Source organism: Coptis chinensis, chromosome 9, assembly GCF_015680905.1.
Source record: "Coptis chinensis isolate HL-2020 chromosome 9, ASM1568090v1, whole genome shotgun sequence".
NCBI lineage: Eukaryota > Viridiplantae > Streptophyta > Magnoliopsida > Ranunculales > Ranunculaceae > Coptis > Coptis chinensis.
The window spans coordinates 37,139,591-37,162,938 of NC_141464.1; the positions used below are offsets into that span (position 1 = coordinate 37,139,591).

At 36.2% G+C, this 23,348-nt stretch overlaps 1 protein-coding gene across 1 annotated transcript; it reads right to left on the reverse strand.

The window, feature by feature from the left end:
* Positions 1-18,331: 18,331 nt before the first annotated feature.
* Positions 18,332-19,241, reverse strand: LOC147475831 (cytosolic enolase 3-like). Its single transcript, XM_086586349.1, has 4 exons — positions 19,151-19,241; positions 18,897-19,051; positions 18,657-18,831; positions 18,332-18,562 (listed from the first exon to the last, which is right to left on the reverse strand). Exons 2-4 carry the CDS (start codon positions 19,040-19,042, stop codon positions 18,494-18,496), a joined length of 390 nt encoding a protein of 129 aa, XP_086442475.1. The 5' UTR covers positions 19,043-19,051; positions 19,151-19,241; the 3' UTR covers positions 18,332-18,493.
* Positions 19,242-23,348: the final 4,107 nt, after the last annotated feature.

Here is a 23,348-nt window from a genome sequence, read left to right on the forward strand (position 1 = left end):
CACTATTTTGTCGACACAATCCACAAACTTTCTGATCTTATATTGAATACTGCCCCTCGGAAGTGGAATACGCTTCTCTACCTAACAAAAAGTTGATGAACAAAATTGATATTTATATAACAAAATTAAATAAATTACCATACAAATATCCATATCCTTATACTACCTCGTCACTTTTAAGTATCACAAGTTCCTTAGGCCATGCCACAAACGAGTTTACTGCATCTTTAACAAATACATGTTCATCGCCCGTTTTGAATCGGGAGAAAGGCATCACCACACAATGCTTTATTTATTGAGACCTTCATATATGACTCTCCCAAAGGCATGTTGTGAACAAAGATCCTCTTGCCCCCTTCCTTGCTAAAACACGACCTTCGGCAACAATGTTGTCTTTAGATCCCAATGCCAATCTACAATCTTGGTCCTATAACAAATAAGCAAAACAAAGACATGATTATCTAGTAACAAATTTGACACAAACATTTAATCAACCTTTTTAATTAAGAAAATATTTTTTTTACCTTCCCATCTTTAGCTTTAAGTTTTTCGGAATCCACAATGCTCTTTCCGTTGTCTATTTTTGACTATACGACAAAGTGTACATCAAGTTAGTATATGTGAAGCACTTGGAATAAAAGAATGAAAAAAAACTACGTATCATTCCCTGCATTTACTCCTATAACAAATAAGCAAAACAAAAACAACATTATCTAGTAACAAATTTGACACAAACATTTAATCAACCTTTTTTAATTAAGAAAATATTTTTTTACCTTCCCATCTTTAGCTTTAAGTTTTTCGGAATCCACAATGCTATTTCCGTTGTCTATTTTTGACTATATGACGAAGTGTACATCAAGTTAGTATATGTGAAGCACTTGGAATAAAGGAATGAAAAAAGCTACGTATCATTCCCTGCATTTATTATACCACAATGAATATAACATGGTTAAGGCAACTATAGAATGAGCTTACCTGTACATTTTTTCGACTTAAGTTTCTTGAAGTCACACCTTTTTTTTTTGTTGACCACCATCTTTTCTCTATACATTAAATATGAGTTTAGTTAAAGAGAACACTTGAAATATGTAGAAAATCAAAAATACAAATTTAAAGCCAAAAAACTTACCTGCTTAGACTTGCCAATCACCTTATGCCTATTATCACTTTTGGCACTATTGGATTCCACATTTTCTAATGGCAACGAGTTGACGAGTTTTGGTCCTTGCTTAAGCAACAACTCGCCAACAGATTACTGTCATCATTGGTGAATTAGTCTCACCTTGTTCTTTAAGCACATGTAGCACCAAAATTTTCAACTTCTCGTTTTGAGCTTCTTTCTCTTTTTCAACTTCACTTCCAAATCCTCGTGATATTTCTTTGATCTTTTATTAGGAAGATTGAAGTACATAGTGGGAGTCGTATATTGTCCACCCGCCCTAACTCGACCACTAGGCTCTGGAGTTCCCAATGCCATAGTAAGTATGTCATTCTTTCCTTCCGTTGCCAAAACCCCCTCCTCTACCTTATTTTTCAGTTCCTCCTGCAAAAATAGATATAAAATTCAAAATCAACGAATGAGCGACCACGGGCTGTTCTAAGAAGAGACGAAGACGGCGGATTTTCAAGATTGTCATTCTGTTTATGCAAGAGTAGTATATCGTTAAAAACCATCATAGAAAACTTAGTCAATGTGTAGGAGATAATATCGATATGTAAATAATTAAGCTAATTTATGATCGGATTATTCTTATCTTTCTTCAGACAGAGAAGATGACTAGATACCAATATATTGGAATTGTAGATCTTGCCAACACCTCAACTTCAGTTGGCGAGATACGTGTCAAGCGTGTGGTGACTCGAGATTTGGTGAAAGTTATGGTTCAACTGGATTGTGTACCATATCTTCATAACTCGATTGGCGGCTCCACTGTTTGTTTCCACCTGCCTCAAGGCTTCCTCAGCTCTGGCTCGAGTAAAACCCATCTCAACTATAGTAGCAATAGTTGCTTCATCTGGAGGTGGAGCCATACTTATTCTATATCTATACTATAATAAGAAAAAAGAAATATTACTTTGTTGTAGAAAATAAGATAGTATTATACTATTATAGGTAAGGTGGTTCAATTGGATGAACTAACCATAAATAGAAAAGTATCTGCAAGAAATTGACCAAGTTAATGCATATAGAGTCCAACTTAGCTCAACACCCTTTGCTTGAGGTGTTGTTAACCTCAAAGTTGTGATAATTTAAAAACCTTACAAATTAAGTGGCACAAGTGTGGGCAAGACGCCAATACCACAAGACCAAGTCTAACATTTGGACAAGACGAGGAAAATAGCCAAAATGGCAAAACACGGTACAAGAAGAGCAAAATACTGAAAATAGTGTAAAGATCTCATTTATAACTGTTTGAACTTGCAGTAAATACATATATCGGTAGAGTTTAATTCTGTGATGCAAGACACATGCAAGATTACGGCTTAGTGGCCATAGGTACTCAAGAAAATCCTTCAACTTGTTATTGCAATAATAAAAACAACTCACATACAACAATCAACTAATCAAGTGAGCTAATATTCTTGGCGAGCTTTCTATTAGTGAAATAATCAAACTACTATGAGTCTATGACCCGGATTAACGAGAGCTCGAGAACATAATCACAAAATCAAGTTCAAATGCATATTCCAAAGAAAATAAAAGTTCATATGCATATGATAAATTGCTTAGCATAGAAAAAGTAAATCAAAGTGCCCAAACATTGGGAACTTTTTAGGTTTATACTCTTCCACTATATAGGGGCCGCACACTTGGTTTGCAGAGTCGCGACCGCTTAAAACCAAGCTGCTGAATTCTAGTCCTAACTTCGACCTAAGTAGCTTCAAGGTTGAGTCTAATCACCTAGAACTGAGAAAAACTTCCATCAATAGAACGACAAATCAATTAAATGCAGAAAACTAGGTCCAAAGATAGCGTAAATAAAGTCCCTCCGCCTCACACGATATCCACTTCCAAAATAATGGGTGTCACTAGACCATAACATTTGCACAGTTCATCGAGTCTCATGAGCTTTTCTTTTCCAAACCTAGTGTTTGGCGATAATACCCTCAATTTGTCTCATCGGGTGACTTCTAATTTCATTATTACAAACACCTTTTCCACCCAAAGGATAGTGTGAATATTAATTCCGGACCTTGGATATGGTCCCCCACTCCCGACCAATATACCCACCCCGGAGGTAGAGTTAAAAAAGCTTTGAGTGACATGTAAAAACTTCACCTTCTTTAACTCACATCTCAACACTTTACCCCGGATAACTTTTTACACCTGAAATAAAATAGAGTAAATTTTGCATCATCTGGCCAAGGAAGGAGCTTCAACCCCATGACCAATCTTTGAAATGGTAAACAATATCTCCATTAACATATCCACTCCAGGACCACGCAATGAAGAAGCATGACGATTAGTTCATCCAATCCTCAGAGACAATGATCCCGAGCATCCCTGAAAGAGAGTCCGTACATACGCCCCGAAGTAAATATTCTTACAAAGGACCTCAAAGCATTGCAATCCTTAACGGCTTGCGGGCCTTTGTTATTCAAGCACAATGCATCCAAGCACTGTGGTATGCATGCAACAACCTTCGCAGAGAGCAAATAACACCACCCATTACAGCCTCCGTGAGCGGATGATGGCAAATCAGCGATCTAAGACAGAAAACAAGTAGGATCTGTATGAATGAGATCACTCATGACAGATTCTTTGCAAGTGAGAATACCCCACCACCAAAATCTTTTGCTCTTCCAAGATGATACAAAGGCAATGAGGCAATAAACTTTCTGGCGAACCCCGTATAAGCGAGCCGAGCTCCCGGGGCATAAGTTCCAAGTGAAATAGCATGTAACAAAGCTTTCATTAGTAACCGCCCGGTGGTATGCAACCAATCCATCGTAATAAATAGGCTCCTCATTATCCAAATCGCCAAATTTCAACATCGACAACTTGTTTTCCCTTACCAAAACTATGAGAGTCTTCACCACTTTCTCGGAGCCACTTTCAATATAACAAACTTCGTCTTGAGATGAGCAATAGTGTCGTCTAACCCCCAAGTCTCTCAACAAAGGTCGCAGCTTTCTTTGGGTTGCTATAATCCATAAATGCCTCAAGAACATGAACTGCAGTATCAACCAAATGTAAATGTTGGGGTTCCGTGTCTTTAAGAAGAGGAAGAAGAGTAGGTATTAATCCCGCTTCACGCAATAATCGAAAGCAAACTGTAAGAGGATGAAACCAAAAACATTACTAGCGGCGGGGAGAGCCTCAAAGAAAAACAACAGAACATTTTGAGTAATCACCAGTGATGGAATCGATAGTCTTCTGCATGAAACTTGGTAGAATGCCACGGTGCCCACCGGATGTGATAGCAGTCAACGTGTCTTTGTGCGTCAAAGGTCTCTGTGTACAGTAATTCCTCTCAATTTTAAGCTTATAAACAAAACTTCAGTACAAGTTTCAAACAGTGTAAAACAAGCCAACTGCTCACTATAAATATTTCAATTTCGTTACAACCTAAACTGCGATATGGAAAATGGTGCTAATTATTATAATATCTGAACTTATCACGGATGACAATCTATTATCAATTCAACATGTCAGTCCCTCCGTATGATATGGATGATCTCTAACAACATGCACACACTCTCCATTTCTGGGATTCCAGATCCTCAATGATGCATCCTCTGAACCAGTACAAACCATTTTACCATCAGGGGTAAAATCACCACACGTGACAGTGTTACTATGACCAGAAAACATATTCAAAAAGACATTCTTGTCTCCATTCCACATCCATGCTGTGGAATCCTCTGAACCAGCTAAGACCACATATCCTCTTGGATGCCACCTAACCCACTCAATACCCCCTCCTGGACCTTCAAGTGTACACTTGAGACTACCTGAAGTGATGTCCCACACTTGAATAAGTCCATCAAACCCTCCGTGTTTGGTGAGCTTCCCCGTAACTAAAGACAGTTGCTTGCTTTGGCTTACTCAATAGGGGATACCCTGATCTTTATTTCCGGGTATGCGTTTAGGAAGCGAAAGATCACTCCACTTAAAAGGAGAGGAAGCTTTCAAGAAAGGAAGCCTTGGAGGGATAAGCGGCGAAGTCAAAGGTAGCAAGCAAAGGCTGTGAAAAGCCATGCCCGTAGAAGCTTTGAAAGCTATCTCTCAAAAGGGGTTTGGAACCGAACCCTGATGGAAAGGTGCCTAGAAGTGCCTACTACTAGACTACATTCAATCTTAGGTCGGAGCGTTCATCATTATGCTTGCTAGTTCAGTAAAAAAAAAATCATAAATCGAAGCTAGATCAAGCTAGATAGGGAACCACATCATCTAGATCAAGACAAAATACACCAATATATCAAGCTAGGTATCCTACACAATATCAAATATGCTTCGCAAAACACACATACAATGATGAGCTTGATACTTACAATCTTTTGAACTACCTCCTTTGTGGCATCATCAAAGATATTCACCACTTTTGTCTTGTCGAGCTAAACGCCACAAAAGAGATCTATCATCTTCATCAATAGGTATCCCAGCTTCTATCTATTATCAATTACAAATAACCAAACCAACCAAGTAATATTAGATTACCTACGTTGGTTTTATCTAACAAACTTAAATATAATATCTACTTACCATCTTATCGACAAGGCCATCATAACCTAATTTGCTTAGTCGATGGTTATACTTGTTCAAGTTTCTTCTTTCCAATTGAATCTTGCTTAGTTCCTAACAGCCCAAATGAAAATAGTATATTAGTTTATCACACCTTCACAAAATTATAAATTTATTAGAAATGAAAATTCAAAGGAAATGATGATATATATACGGAACTCTTCCGATAACCTTATTTTTACAAATTTCTCCCAATCTTGCTTCTTAACATTCAGATAGATTTTTGGTGGATTCATTAGATCGGGGTCATCTATGTAAGGTATGACAAAATATTTTGTGCAATAATTCTTAAATTTCCGCCATATCTTACCACATTGTTGCAATCCTTTTTTCTTAAACTTAGGATCTGCCTCAAATTTTTCCTACAAATAACCAAGGCAGAGATGAGTCTACACTTCTATAAAGACAATAATAATAATTCAAAATCAGTATAATAGGCAAAACAACCGCTTACCAAAGATCAATCCCATACATCATCTTTTATTTGTTGTCAACTTTCGGCCCAGTTTGGGTACTTCAAATTTAGTGGAACCATATTTTTAACTAGTGTGCCAACCCAATTACTGAACTCGCCAATAAATGCACCTTTGATCTTTCCTTTCGCATTAAACTCCACCACAAGCTTACCTTTAAAATGCTTAGTGAGTGAAAGTTTTTAGCTTGACCCCTAACACTTGTAATATTGTCACCTTCCTCGATTGGATGCTTCCTTTTTTTTCTCGAGATGATTTGGCACTTGTTTTTGGATCCATATCTAACTAAACCTTACAAAAAAACTATAGAATAGGAAAATCATTAGAAGATGACATTGATCAAGAGCAACAAGCATGTCTATGGCAAAAACTTGATATCATAATTTGAACGAACCAAAATAATCGTAAGGACAATACATAAATGACAAAGTTGGTCACAATCTCTTATTAACAAACCAAATATCGATTCCACCACAAAAACAATGAAAACTAATAAATCAAGAAGTTTCTTTATGCTCAACCCAAGTGCCCTCGCAATCTTCACGGACGAACCGACCGAGATTCGCCATTAACATCTAATGAGTCAACATTTGGCAATTCAACAAAATTGTCATCTCCTACATGAGCATCAACGAGCTCATCATCGATTATCGCCGTCAGATTCGCGGAAAGCATCTTTGAGGAGATTCTACAACAACCCACCACGTTGGGTCAAGTTGATCGTACATAGAAAACTTGCTCGGCCGAGAAGCTAGGATGAAGGAATCAGATTTATAGCCAACTCTACCAAGATCCACTAAAGTGAAACCCATGTCATCCTTCCTAATTGCATTCTTGCTATCAACCCACCACACTTGAACATTGGAATCTTGAAATTTGTATAATCGAGCAACCATATTTCAAAGAATAACACCGTAGAAAAGACATGTTCAAAAAAATTGGGTTTTGATCCTTTGGCGCTTGAAACCTGTGGTGTTGTTGCTGTCAAACTCACGCCACTATTTTGATTTACTCGTAAAGCGTCTTGCCGTTTCGTGGCAAAACGATAACCATTAGTGACATAGGTAGAATATTTGTAAACATGTGCCAAAGGCCCCTTCGATACCCACTTCAAGGTGTTTGACACCTTGTTGTCAGGATTTCCCCTCTCCAGCAAAACCTGCATTGTTGTGTAAACATTTTAGTCCTAATCTAAGTTAAATTAACATACAAAAATAACAAAAAAAAAAAAAAAAGAGCAATTTATAATATACCTTGTCTCTAAGCCAATCACTAAATGAGCGATTGTGTTCAAAGATGCAACCATGTGGGTTTTTTGATTTATTTAGGTTGTTGTTCCTTCCGGATAGTTCATATGTTCTCTATTATGTTAGGCCACAAAATAAACTAGTTAGCTATCGAATCGAAACCAAGGAACTAAAATAGACTTTTAAAGTGAACAACTAAAGAAACCTTTACTCGATGTAAAATTTGAACATCTCTTGTGTTTTGCAACACATAGAGATGTGCCCGGTCCAATGTTTTTCTATCTACTTGACTATGGGTACTTCCTCGGGAAGATTTCCGGATGATATCAAATCTGTGGTAGTGTTATCTTTACGGAGAGGAATCCCAATTGCATCTAAGTCGTAAGAATTAAGCTACAAAATTCAATTGCTTCCTCTGCAATGTAATTCTCAACAATACAAGCTTCCGGTCGATTTCGATTATGATAAAGCCCTTTTAACACGGTCATGTACCTAAGAGATTGAACAATAGTAATGTTTATAAAGAAAAGCATTAAGAAATATTGAAGGGTAATATATAATTCATTGTACCTCTCAAATGCATACATCCATCGGTAGAATGCACCAAAAGATCAACTTCTCTCGACAAGGTGCACTGTTAGATGAATCATAACGTCGAAAAATGATGGCGGAAAATACTTTTCCAGCAAACATACTGTGAGCACAATGTCTTCCTGAATTTGAGGCAATTTTTCCTTATCTATTACTTTCGAGCAAATAGCCTTAAAAAAAGAACATAGCCTAATAATTGCACATCTCACATTCTTTGGCAAAATTGTTCTTATTGCAACCGGAAGAAGTTGCTGCATCAAAACATGACAGTCGTGCGACTTCATATTTTGTAGTTTTAGATCTTGCATCGAGACAAGAGGCCTAAAATTCGAAGAGTATCCACTTGGGACTTTTAACTCATGCAAAGTTTTGCATAGTCTTTTTTTCTCATCTCTAGATAGTGTGTGACAAGCCGGAGGCAAGAACGATCGCTTTTCCCCAATTGTTGGAGCCAATCCTGTCCTTAGACCCATTTCTTGGAGGTCAAGACGAGACTTAATGGTGTCTTTATTTTTACGTGGAATGTTAAGTAGGGTCCCAACAATGCTGTCACATACATTTTTCTCCGTGTGCATAAAATCCACATTATGTCGGAGTTCTAGATATCTCCAAGATGGGAAGCTAAAAAACTGATTTCTTCTTAAAACAATTGGTAGCACCCGTAATGGTTCCCTTTGTTCCCCATATGACTTTGATCCCTTCAACTTCTTCTAGTACTTTCAAACCAGCTTAAGGGTTCGTGCCTCCCACACTCTGTTTTACCATTGAAGGCTTTTTGTCTTCGATATGGATGATAGCGTGGAAGAAATCTTCTATTGGCTGTGTATAATGCTTCTTCCCGAGTGCTTAAGCCTGGTTGAAGACGTGCCCTCGCCGCAAATAGGACAAGCAAAATAACCTTTCACAAAGGCACCCGTAAAGATTGCTATCGCGGGAAGATCATTGATTGTCCATAACAAAACAGCTTTAAGTATAAATGATTCATGACGGTACACATCATAAGCATCCACCCCTATCTCCCACAAAACATGTAAGTCGTCAACCAAGGGTGCCAAGTAGACGTCGATATTGTTTCCAGGTTGATTTGGACCTGATATCAACATCGTAAGCATCATATACTTTCTTTTCATGCATAGCCACGGTGGGAGGTTGTATGTGACCAAAGATAACAGGCCATAAACTATACTTAGTACTAAGAGTACGGTGTGGATTGACTCCATCGGCTGAAAGTGCTAGGCGAAGATTTCTGGATTCTGCTGCAAATTCTGGATATTTTTCGTCAACCAACTTCCATCTTTGGAGAGTCTGGTGGGTGATCTTTACCATCAACCACCCTTTCATCGGCATGCCATGTCATTGACTTTGATGTTTGGGCAGATTGAAACATCTTCTTGAATCTTGGAATTGGTGGAAAATACCACAAAACTTTTGCTGGTACTCCACCTGATTTGTTGGTCGCTCTCTTGTTCTCTTTATATCTTGAGACTCCACAAATAGGGCACATAGTTTCATCTTTGTATTTATCACCCCTATAGAGTATACAATCATTTGGACATGCATGTATTTTCTCGTACTTCATCCCATAAACAGATAATGTCTTCTTGACTCCATTCAAGGATTTCGCAAGAGATTTGGTTGAGGAAGCATCTGTCCCAATAGCTTCAATAACTTCGAAAAACTTGTGTCAGACCACCCACTATTTGCTTTCAGATTAAATAAAATGATAACTATTGATAGCTTTGTGAATTTTGAGCAACCCTCGTACAAAGGCGCTTTCGCATCTTCAAGCAATTCCTTAAATTTCTGGGATCGGTCAGATAATGGTCCTTTGCAGCCTTCACCATTTCTCTCATGCGTTCAACATCTTCAGGAGTCTCAATCTCATCATAATATCCAACATCTTTAGGAGTCTCAGTCTCATCATAATGTCCAACATCTTCAGAAGTCTCAACCTCATCATAATGTCCAAAAGTGTCTTGTTCTGTAAAACTAGTCGGGGTCTCGGAAAATAGAGAGCTTTCGCCATGAAACCGCCAAATAGTGTAACCTTAGCTAATACCACGTTCGAAAAGATGATTTCTGACCTCAGTCTTAGTTAACTTGTTGATATTTGAACAATCTCTACATGGACAACGTATGAAACTTCCTTCTTCCTTTCCAACACTAATTAACCTTTCAACTCCTTGAATATATTCGCTTCTTAACCGGTCCTTGGACATCCAAGACTTATCCATATCGTAGCAAAATGCAACAAACCAATCTCTTAAAGAAAAACAGAGTAAAAAAAAAAAAAAATCAAGTACAAAGACCACACATTCAAAAATAAAGTATCATGGCAAGATGATATCAACACATGACACATTAGTAGGAAAAACATTAAGTAAGTCTAAGATGATATGATAATGGTATTATGCAAAATCAAATTACATTGGAAATCTAACTAACCAATTTAGGCTACTCTCAATAACCAAATAGAAGCTAAGAAGCACGGATACCGACATGCGACACAGATACGACACGACACGGATACGCGGACACGACATTTTTCAAAAATATAGGAAACGGATACGTCCTGGACATGTTTGAATAATATATATATATATATTTATTTATATACCTGAAAGGCACGCGAGCCACCTGAGGAGTATTAATGAATGTTGCACTGTGATTCAGAATACAACATAAATGCAGTACTAAAAATCTTTATGCAACATGGAGTTCCACAGCTGACTTCTCTAGTGGAACATAACTGCTGGAAACTTCATTGAACTTGCGTTACAAGAATTCACACCGCATATACGTTGTACCAGAAACCAAAATGGACTCTCAGAATGACAATCTCGCTGAAACATAAGTGTTTCACTCGAAAACAGGACCGCCAAATTAGATGAGGTGGGCTATATATACAAGGGTTAAAAAATCTCTTCGCACTGTACTCGGTCAACAAAATGATGTACCATACCACTTTTTTTTTACTTCTGAGTTTCTAAAACAGAATAGCCAGGCAGGGATTTACTAAATCATATACCATAAGGAGAAACAAATTAAGTGTAAAGGGTGCACCTGCTTCCCATTTGCATATGTTGTTTTGCATTTTTTATATAAAACCAATTTTTATTTATTGAACCAGTCCAAAAGTGGCTCTTATGAAGTAGTTTTAGGCTTTTAGCAAATGTAAGGAAGTGGGTACATTAACTGGTACCCTCAGAAAAACTCATCCCGATGTTTACAAGGACAGAAATAACTAAATTACAAACAATATATATCAACAAACAACAGATTGAAAATACAAATCAATCAACATACATGCGACAAGAATTCAGAATTGCAGTTTTTCAGCTAAAAGATCGGCCATATGAACTTCGATATCACTTGCAACATTCATAAAATGCACAACTGCACTCATTCATCATTATGCCCATCAGAAGATGGATGAATTAGTTGAAACATTAGGGCACCAAAAGCAATGCAAAGGATCCTAACTGACAATTTGTCAATGAAATTCTATATACAGACCTAACCATATATCTTTGATCCAGTACACCATAAAATTCCTATAGATCTATAGAAAATGCTAGACACAATGACAAGTGTAATCTCTTTCGATTTCATGAGTCTCCTAAGTCAGGGTCGGCCCCGTGAAATGATCCATAAAAATATAACAATCCAAATTCAAATCTAGGGTTCCAAGCATTGCTTCTTCACCAAAATCCAAAAGAAGAAATGGGCACAAATGAATCAATTAAGTACAAACAACATTTAAAGGTCCATTAAAAAGAGATTTAAGTTTCACTAATGCATACTGCAATCATAATACTAGTATTTCCCTAAAGCAAAGTCCAAAAGAACCGAACCGCACCAAAAATACAACAAAGACATATCAAAACTAACATAGTTCTCTAAACTTGATATATTTGATAGAGCTCAAACAATGCAATCCAAAGCCCTTTCAAAGAAGAAACACAGGGTAACATGGCAATCAAAGAGCAAAATACACAAGGATCCGCATCACGTATCAATACCTCACAAATGCCCTTTTCCTATGAACGAGAAGGGTTCTTACTTGAAAAAAAAAATAAGTAAAACAAAAATACTTCAAAGAATTTTTGGTAAAGATCTTGAAACATGAAAATAATGCAAAAAGTTGCTCAGAGGCCAAAACAGGATAGAAGAACGTTTTCTTTATAATACAACTTTCAGTGGGTAACCAAACAATAAAAGCGTGCGAGGAAAACAGAAGGGCACAACACGTATCAAACGGGGAGATTAGAGGTGGTCGACGCATATGTTCGAAATCCCACAGCTTTTGACAAATGACAAAAGCAAAAAAATCCAAAGAAACAACTGAAAGAGCAACATAATAGACTGCTACCACACAAAAACAAAACTTTGATCAGATTAATAGCATCCAAAACATAGACAATTAAATAAAAACGAAAAAAAAAAAATATTACCTTTATTTTTTTGCTAGAGAGAGAGAGAGAGAGATGGAAAGCGAACCGGAGAACGAGGGATGGACGAGAGATGGGTGAGGAGCGCGCGTGGTGCAATAAAACACCGGTGAGAAGTTGGGAGGAAGAACGGTTACGAGACAGTTTTTCTTTTCTGGTTTTTTTCTTCTGTTTTTTTTTTTCTTTTTAACCTAAGTGATGAGTTACGAAGTGATTTAAACACCTTCAGTTTCTATTTCTATTCTCTTTCTATTCCGTTTCCTTTTAGGTTTAGAAAGTTAGTTGTTTTTGGGAGGGAACTTAAAAATATAGCGGCGCGCACAAAATCATGACTTTGAGTTTCATGGCATACGAAGTAATTATTCGTACTCGTACTCTTACTCGTGTCGCTTATTTATTTCGATAATTTGTTAATTTTTGTTTTCGATATTTTTACATCCAGAAGTGACACATCAAGGCAAACCACTAGTGTCACTTTCAAATAATGGGACACAAAAAATAAAATTACTTGTGTCACTTTTCCTAGAAGCAACACATCAGCCCTCCTTCTATAAAAAAGTGACACATCAAAACTCTGTGTGTCACTTTTTTCTAGTAAGTGACACAAGACAAAAAAAATAAGTGACACAAAAAGCCCTTCTTTTAGTAGTGTAATATGTTGTAACAAAGTGATGCATTTAGTCGAGCATCAATCAATTGAATTAAGTGTCACCGCTAGCTAATAGCATATGCGCTTATTGGAAAAAAAAACTTGGTATGAGTAGAATTATACCTGAAGAATATATGAGTAGAATGACCAAGACAATTTATCATATTCTCTTGGGAAGTAGGAGTGGATGCTGCATCAGGAACAAATTGTAAAATTCCAATCTTGTGTCTGCACAATAATCTCTTTTTATCCCAAAATTAGGAGTGGATACTGCATCAGGAACAAATTATAAAATTCCAAGTAGGACTAGATACTGCGACTTGAGATTGGAATTATAACATCGAAGCAGATTCTCTTTAATCAAAAGTTTGCAATTGTACAAATCTTTTTGCATTGATGGGAGAAAAAAGGGGTTTTTGAGAACAACCCGGTAAAAGGAGCATCAAATAACTATTCTCACTTTGATATACGATTGACATTAATTAATATATGGCGATTTAGGTTGGGTGGTAGAGAAGAGAGATTGGGAGAGAGATATCAGTTCGTATGAGAGTCGTGGGTTTTGTTGGGTTTCCATTTTGAGTTTGAGTTGGAGCAGTTTTTCTATCGGCAAGTTTTACTCCGGATTTATCGTAATTAGTCTGGACATGTGGACACTCTAGCTATGCTTCCTCAATTGAGGAGGGGAGAGCTATAAAACTCCATTTGTACACAAAACCTTGGTTAAAAAATGATTACACACTACACCATAACAAGCTATTTGCAATGGCAAAAAACCGTTGCAAATAATTTTCGCAACGCTTTTTAAGTGTTGCAAATAGGGCGTGGATAAAGTGTTGGAAATATTTGCAACGGTTAATAAGTGTTGCAAACAGAAATTTCCAACGGTTATTAACCGTTGCAGAGTGACAATTACTAACGGTTAAAAAGCGTTGCAAACCAAATTTTCCAACCGTTATTAACCGTTGCAGAGTGACAATTACTAACGGTTAAAAAGCGTTGCGTAGTATGATTTGTAACAATTATTGATGATGCTTTAATACTTATTTTTTTGCTTTGCAACGGTTTATAACCATTACTAATGTGTTGATATGGTAAAAAAAATTATTTTAATTTTTTTAGTCCTAAACCTGTACCTCCTAGTTTCATATAGAAGCAAATAAAATTACTAATGCTTTTTCATACTATTTGACAAGTAAAATAAACACAAACAAACACCTGAAAAAAAAAATATATTTATTGAACCATATATTTAACTTCAGAAGAGTTTTAAGGGTTACAAATTCAGATTTACTAAGGGTTACAAATTTCTATACGATTTTCCAAACAATCCCGAATCTTCTAAATGCAATAACAAGCATTAGTGACGATAGCTTCACTCAATATAAATCCTAGTGCCGCTCCACAAAACCCATCTAATTCCAAAAAAATCACAAAACAAATAATGTACTCAGAAAAACAATCATACTAATTAAATTCATGCAATTAATTACATATTAAAGATAGAGCATTTGTTGTCTACTTCCATATCTCGACAACATAAACAATGATTACATAAAATTAGTGCATAAAAAGAAAACCTTGTAGTAACTTGACGAGTTGAAAATTGAGAAAATAGAGTGGGGTTTAAGTTTTTACCTTGACGAGGAGCTTGAGGTGAGCATGACTCATCAAATTGGGAAAGCAATTCTTTTGGCCTTCTTGTTTTTCCCTTCATAAAATCAATACCCTACACAATACACCGAACGACAACAAAATGATCTATCAAGCTAAAAAAGAACTTGCCGAATGTGAAAAGATTAATTAATCGAGCTATATTCTAATAGACTTTAAAATACTTTAGAAACAAAAACACCACTTTTACAAACCTAGGACTGTCCAAAATTTTCTTGATAACTTCATACAGTCATTCATCTCTCATGGACTAGGTGTTGCAGCAAATAGATGAACTATATCAGATTATAGGATTATAGAAAAGGCACCCATGCCTTTATATGTATAAGAATTCCACTTACCTCTAGTTGAAGTTCTCTTTTCCTCTATGTAAACTTGACGATCCCCGAAAGTGATAGGTAAGGCCTTCATAATCACATGATCAATTAATTAGATGAGCGAGCAAGTAAGAATAGCACGTATGAGCAAGAACAAAACCATACATATCAAGTTTATGAGCTTTTTAATAAACAACAAACACAGTCATTTAGTTGGCTTTTTTAATAGAAGTTGTAAGTTCTTATGAACAAAACCAAAACAAAGGATTCAACTTCCTTAAATACGAGTATAAAAAAACTATGGGACCTGAATCAAAAGAAACCAAAAGGCTGAGGGCCACTAATCCTCATTCTACTAGTTTTATTGCAAAAGGGTTCACATCATCCGACTGAATCTCCATATAGATATAGTAATAAACACATGCTAATCCCTATGAAATGTTTCACAAGTACAATTAACACCAACAGCCTTTTGCATTTTAATAAAGCAATTTATCTGGTAATATATCTAATTGTTCTAGTATAATAATGGTGGCTCAAGAGAAAGGTGGTTGTCATATTTAACCTATATAGGACGAGATGTTGTTTTCCCTTGCTGTGTCTCTAGTTTCTCTTCCACATGCAATAAATAATAAGGCAGTTCATAAGCACTAGATCATCTCCAGTGAACCTTAAGTATTATGTAGCTTCAATTAATGTAGCTAATAGAATTATTGAGTAATATAGGTAGATAAAAGGTATTATAACCTAGCGTATCAGTATAATATGTTACTTGATTAGAGTAGCAAACTATCCAGTATAATTTGACATCCAAGGGCTAAGAGGTGAATTTTGTCCTTCAAAATCTTAACAGTTACCAGTTGCAACCTTAAGGGATAAGACTATCAAGAATCTTAACTTCCTTAGCTAAATATTAAGAAGTTCCTACCATCTTACTATTAAAGTAACGAGTAAAAAACGCAGACAAGAAGAGAGAGATACTTGTTTAAGCTTGTCAGAAGCAGAAGTACAAGTAAATCCGAATACATGACAGTGCAAAAGAAAGAAAAATAGAAGAGAACTTACTTCTTCCATTTCCTTTTTTTGTGATGCCTTTGAATCTGATCTCCATGCAATATAAAACAGCCTCAACCCAAAGAATGCATAAAGAACTGTAGTGTAAACCAAGGTAAGATAAATAAGTAAATAACAGATAATATATTCAGTGAAGATGGGTACAAATGCAAACAGCCATAGGCTACCCATCCTGTCTCAAGAAATACTTACACCAAATGACTAAGGCAATTATTTGAGCATTATAGTTACATTGATGTACTTGCACTGTTAGAAACATGTAAATCTAAAGTACTCAACTTGGGAAGGTTTCCCGTAAAACAAGAGTGGGGTGTGGATGATCAGGCATACCATTTCCTTAAAACTGATGGGTATTACACACACATCGTATCGGTTGAACTAAACTTGTCCAAAGGTCATTACATACTAGGATGGAGTTTCACTCGTGTTTTATAGAAACACATTGCATACATTTACATCCCATACACAATTATGTAGTAAGAGCATGCATGTAATGCGGGTACGAGTAAACACATATCTTGGTTGATTTATAGCCGCATTAATCGACTAACATATGTTTACAAGATGCTAATCTCAATTAGTTTACAGAATATATAGCAGAAGCATTACCCAATACAAGTACTAAAACACGTCTACTGAATGAGAAATTTGTGAACCAATGAGTAAAAGAAACTCCAACAACAAGAAGCTTAAAATGATATGAAATTTTAATCAGAGTAAGCCTATAGAGAAAAATTATTTTTAGTATAAAGATAAATTGTTACCTGTAGCAGCACTATTTGTGTGTTTCCTTGATATCAAATTTGGCACAATTCTACCAAGTCCAGTGGATAGTACCTTTTTCACAAGAACAAAAAGTTTAAACTTGAAATTCTCTCAAATCAGTGGAAGGAATCCTAGACCACAAAAATCTTACCATCATCACAGCTAATGCGGAAAGGGCACTAGATAGTACGATTGACTTGGGATGGCGCATTGCCATTAGTGCCGCAATTATAAATGTCTCATCTCCAATCTAGCATTAAATAAAATATATATCAGGGCAAGCTATAAAACAACCTAAATGTGCTGGAGGCTTGTCATCTCCCCTAAATCTTTTCCACAGCTGTGAATTAAAACATAGTGAGAAAGAAAGTAATGAGGGCAGAATTGTGAGTAAAAAGAAGGGTTAGTTAGACTTACTTATTTTTTCAAAATATTAGTGATACCCCCAATTGCAAGATCCAAAAACTATTAGTGATGATTTTTTTTTTTTTTTGATGAAGAAATCAATCGATTGATTTTTTTTTAAATGAAGTATCACTAATATTTTTGAAAATGGGGGGGGGGGGGGGGTAAGTCTATCTAACCCTAAAAAGAAATGGGAACCTGAATGAGATTGAGCAAAGTTGACTCTCCGCCGTAATAGTCATTTCTATCCATGTACAATATGAAATACAAGAGAGTAGGCATTACAGAGATGGAAATATATTTTACAACATAAGAAGAAGCAGTATAGGGAAGTAAATATAAAAGTGTTTTATTTGCATAAAGAAAGAAAGAAATGAATTTTTTGATGGATCAGACTAATAGGATTTGTGAAAAGCAGCTAGGTACAAATATGAATACTAGGTACAGTTGTATTTGATATAATAATCAGAACGAAGATGACAAAACAAGTTTACTATCACAAATGACATAACAATGAAGTAGACATAATACCTCTTCTCTTAATCAACAAATTCAAGCATACTCAATTGCTCTGATTAGTCAACACCTTCACTTCCAGATTGTTCACCTCTGTCTTCATTCAAGTTCAGCCTCTCCATTGAATCAACCAACCCACAACTAGTCTCAGCCAAGACATGTGCATCATTGTAATGCATCACAGCATGAACTATAGCTCGAACACGCTTACAAGGATCAGACCACTCAAATACTTCAGAACTACTATTATATCTTTCATCTTATCCACAATTAATTCAAGTGAACATATAATTTCCAATTTGAACAAAACAATATAAGCCAAATTCTTCATATACCTGACACAAAGGGTGATCCGCAAGAAGAAAACTACCAATAGTTTTCCCATAAACTTCACAAGTCGAAAAATGAATCAACCTCTTATTATTCTCCAAACAATACTTCACCTACAATAATCACCCATCACATTCACACATCAAATTTCCAAACAAACAAACAGATCCCCACTAAAACAAATAAAGAAAACAACTCACCACAGGCAAGTCCGATTCTAATCTGCCTTTACTTGGATAAATCCATGAAAAGCTATCCAAGTAACAACAAACCATATGGTTCTTTTCTATTTCTCAATTGAGTCTCCACCTTTGAGGGACACTTATGGTAAATTCAGATGACATAATAATAGTTTAGCCACCAAAATAATTACATATAGGACATAATATACTCGGGCATAGAGTAGGAGTCTCACTTTGTTTTCAGTTTTATCTAAATCAATCATGGCTTGATCAATTTGAGATTGAACTATTGGGTCCAGTCCAATCAAAGCTTCATAAATTTTCTCATTCACATTCTTAACAGCTCTAGAAACTCCCATACCAAGAAACTTTCCTTTCTCTCCATCTCTTAATTCAACTGCCCCATACCTGACAAATAAAAAAATGTCCATAACAACAACAACAATAAAAATAAAAACGATGGGCATACATACAATCCAGTAGACGCGCCACCGGGGGCAGCATCACGGTACATTCCTTTATTTGTATACAAATCGACCTCGATCGTAGGAATGCCTCTACTGTCAATAATCTGTCTAGCTTTAATCTTTGTGATTAAGCAACGTATGCCTTTCCTCATATGATTTGACTTCAAGAATCATAAATTAAAAATAAAACTATTAAACATAGGGGAAAAAAAATAATTTATATTAAATAATATAATAATAAAGAGAGAGAGAATTATTACAATGAATAATACGGGATCTGGAGATTTAGTTCTAACAGCAGCATTTACGACATCTTCGATTTTCCTAGAGAGAGTGCGCTTGTCTAGATATTCATGTTATCAACTACTTTTCATCCACTTTTCTATTAGGTAGCCTGCCGAAAGGCCATTACTAATTAGTAGAAGCATAAAAAAAATAAAAACAAAATGGAACCAAATTACATACTAATGCTAAAGGGTTAATAACAACAGATCGAAAACAAAAGTTCAAGAATTTTTACGGAGGTGAAAAGTTTACTTTGGAAGGGATGCAACTTTCTCACGCATGCGTTGTATGAAACGTCCATTGTGGAAGCTCCTCCCGGCAACATCTAAATGGAATTTTTCTAATGGGTACGAAAGTCTTGTATCTTTACCATCCTTGAAAAGAGCATAACCAAGAACTCTTTGAGCATCAATTTCCTCTACACAATTTGCGGAGCATACAGTTGAGCCACATAAATATGTTGACCTATAGCTAAAATATATTCACATTCAGAATTTCATGCCTACCTTGAAGGCCAAGCTCTATCAATTTCAGGTATCCTCCTCGACCGTAATTCTTCCCCAACAATTCATGCGCTCGCTCAAATCTCTCTCAATCATAAGAACTCGACGTCCATCCTGATATCAATTGCAAATAACATTGCAGCTTGAATTCTTCGAATACATAAATATTGGTTTTAACTAAGAAACAATTTCATCATGACAGTTAATAACTCAATGAAACATGTGTTTAAGCAGACACCCAACCAACCCACAATTTTAAAATACAGTGAGAGTATTGAAACTAACTCTTAAGCTTATTCTAAAAGCACAAATGGCTGATGTTTCTTAAACTTTTTCAAGCAAAGGGCCATTCTAAACATGTATTACAATATGAATTTTGACCAAAACAAACACACATACAAAATAATAGTATAAAAATGTAATACAAGAAGTTTGTTGAAAGGAAAGAATAGGAGTACCAGAATCAGAAGAAAGGCTATTGAACAAAATACGCTCAACACTGGCATGAAGAACCACCATGATATTTGAAGGTCTAGCATGATTAAGTAAATCAGCAGCACTATGTCTTCTCCCCAAACCATCAAAAGTAGACCCACCAATCTTAGTCCCAACAACGTGATGAATATTAAAACCATTATAAGGTATAACATTAGCTTCAAGAAGTCCATCATGAACTACGGATTGCCAGTTTTTCAACTGAGGTCTAAAAACAACAGCTTTTTCAATCCAATCATAAGACCTGTTCACTTAATCAAGATTCAATTTAAACCTAGGTTGTTTAAAGAAGTCATCATCAACTCTACTATAAAACCAGTATTAATAGCACTACTTCCACCAAGAACTCTTCCTCTACCATTCGCAACACCATCTTCTGATGAAAAAGATTCCACTGGCAAGTCGTTTGCGTCGTTTTGAGTTAATGTTGTTAGAAATCCTTCTTGTGTCCATAAGTTTGGATATTCATGTGTATACACCTCTTTCTAGGACTAAAACCCCAATCAACTTTCAATTAACAATTCCAAACTTACAAATTCAAATTTACCTCGAGTACAAGCCAAATATGGTGGTGACTGATTGTTCGAGAGAGCGAAACTGAAAGCCAATTCCTCTTTCGGTCCTTGGGTTCTCTTTCTGGAAAGGAAAGTGTAAAAACAAGTTTTTTCTTCAGAAATGAGGATAAAAAAACAAACTCGCCAAGTCAAAACCGTTTTTTATTTAAAATTGCTTATCGAACACCGAAGTTTGCTTTCGAACGGAACCAAACTCATTCTTTATAGAAGGACCATCAAAACAAGTTTTCAAGTCGTGTTCTTGAGAAGAAACATAAGAATACCCTTCTTCTTCTTTGTCATCCTCTTCAACAACAAAGTCTTTCTCAAGCCAAAAACTGGTTTTCAAAGCTTTGGTTTCAACACAATCCATTTGTTGGGAATTAGAAAAGAAAGAAGAAGGTAGGAAGTGATTGTTTTGGAGAAGAAGAGGAGAGGTTGAAGGAGAGAAAGAGGAACAAGGGTCACCAGCAATGATAAAAAAAACCCTAACCTAGCTGTTGTGAAGAGAAAGAGAGGTTTTCTATTTTCACATACCGAGCGCGATTTCTTTTTTGTTTCCTTCTTTTTGAAATTTCAATGTTGTTTTGGTTTTTTGGATTTGTAACACTTCTCAAACGATTTTTTAGCGTTAGCAATTAATTCCGGAAATTCACCAAAATAAAGTAACGCTTTACAACATTGTTAACGCTTATATAACGTTGGCAACTTGCTAACGGTAAATAAGCGTTGCAAAGCGAAAAAGGTGCATGTTGCAAATATCCTATTATGGTGTAGTGACATTTATTACTAAAAATATGATTCCATATATGTAAAAATGTCTGATAAGTCATCTCATCTTCAAGATCGAACAGATAATTACGTAGAGAGAATCATAACTCTACCATTCCCTCTTTATAATTGCCTTTAGATAATCAATAACTTCTTTCAGACTCTGAATTTCTTCTTCCTGAATATGTTATCTTTCCTTGGCATTGTTATACATTTAATAGTGCTAGAATTGTCGTGAGCCTGGCCATATGGGCAGGGACTGCCAAAATGAGGGGATATGCCATACTTGCGGTAAGGCTGGTCACATTGCCAAAGATTGCGCGGCGCCTTCTCTACCACCTGGTGACCTCAGGGTTTGCAACAACTGCTATAAGCAAGGCCATATAGCTGTTGACTGCACAAATGATAAGGCATGCAACAATTGTAGGAAGATCGGCCACTGGTCGGGATCGTCCGAATGAGTCATGTGGCTAGGCAAAGGCCCAAAATCTGAATATGTAGGAGAAAGAGGTGGTGGAGTTTGCGATAGTGGTTACAGAGACATTGTTTGCCGCAGCTGCCATCGTCGTTTGGGCATGAGCAGGATTGCATGGGGGCTTGATGATATGCCACAACCGTGGTGGGCGTGGACCATGGCATATGAATGCCTATCGGGCAGATTTATGGAGCGCGGCACCTCGGCTGCAATTGACACTTTCAAAGAAGAAGGTTATGGGGTGGGTTTAGCGAGGATGTGGTTGTTCTTTTCATTTGTGTCAACATGGAATTTTTCATCACTTTTTAGTTAGTTTCAAGCTTTTAGGTCGTTTATAAGCTCCAGGTTCCAAAAACGATTTTCTTGGTCATAGTGAATGGTGTAATATGTCATCTAGATATTAATTTTCTTGGTGTTTTTTTTGACGTAGTAATGGTAGATCTTCTTGGTCATGCTGGACACTTGGAAGAAGCCTTAAACCTTGTAGCGACGATGCCTATTGAGGCGTGTGTGGAGCACTCCTTGGTGCTTGTTGGATCCATTGAAATCCTGATTAGAGAAAAAGGAGTCAGAAAGAACCCTGGCTGCAGCTTGATGGAAGCAAAGGATGGGATTATACATGAGTTATTTGTTGGTGACATTATGCACCCAAAGTCAAAAGAGATCAAGGAAGCATTGGAGGATCTTTTATAGACATCATTTGGACTATTTACTACGACTGCTGGAATCCCCATTAGGATTGTAAAGAACCTCAGAGTGTGTGAGGATTTCCACATTGTGATGTGTGGTGCGTCTCTAATTATGAGGAGAGAGATTGTTGAGGGATAACATGAGGTTTCACCATTTTCATAATGGATTGTGCTCTTGTGGTAATTTGTCGAGGAGAGTTTATATAATGGAGTTGCAAAACTGCCCTGATAATACTAAAAAAATCTAGACATCTAAGAATGTTGCTGACTACCTAATTCTTTCGCACTCCCAATAGTGTGTTTTTTTTAAAAAGATCATCTAGTATTTGGCATTAGAATACTGAAGGAGGAACTCACTATCTCATTAATATTTGGAAGACACTGTCCATTATTTACATTGTTGAATGTTCAAGGCATCCACTTATTTACATTTACTCACTTCTTTTAGAATGTCAACAAACGAAACAATGCTATGATACCCCAAAGGTGACAAATGACTTATATTTTTTTCGATATCGAACACAATATAACTTGAAGTAGTTGAATTGGAAAAGCGAGCGTGCTAATATTATAAATTTAAACTAAAAATTAACGGACTCGATAGTGACAAACTTTCATAAATAAGAAGCGTTAAACCTCGACCATTAAAAAAAATACTATGTGACCAACATAATAAAGTTTTGGTA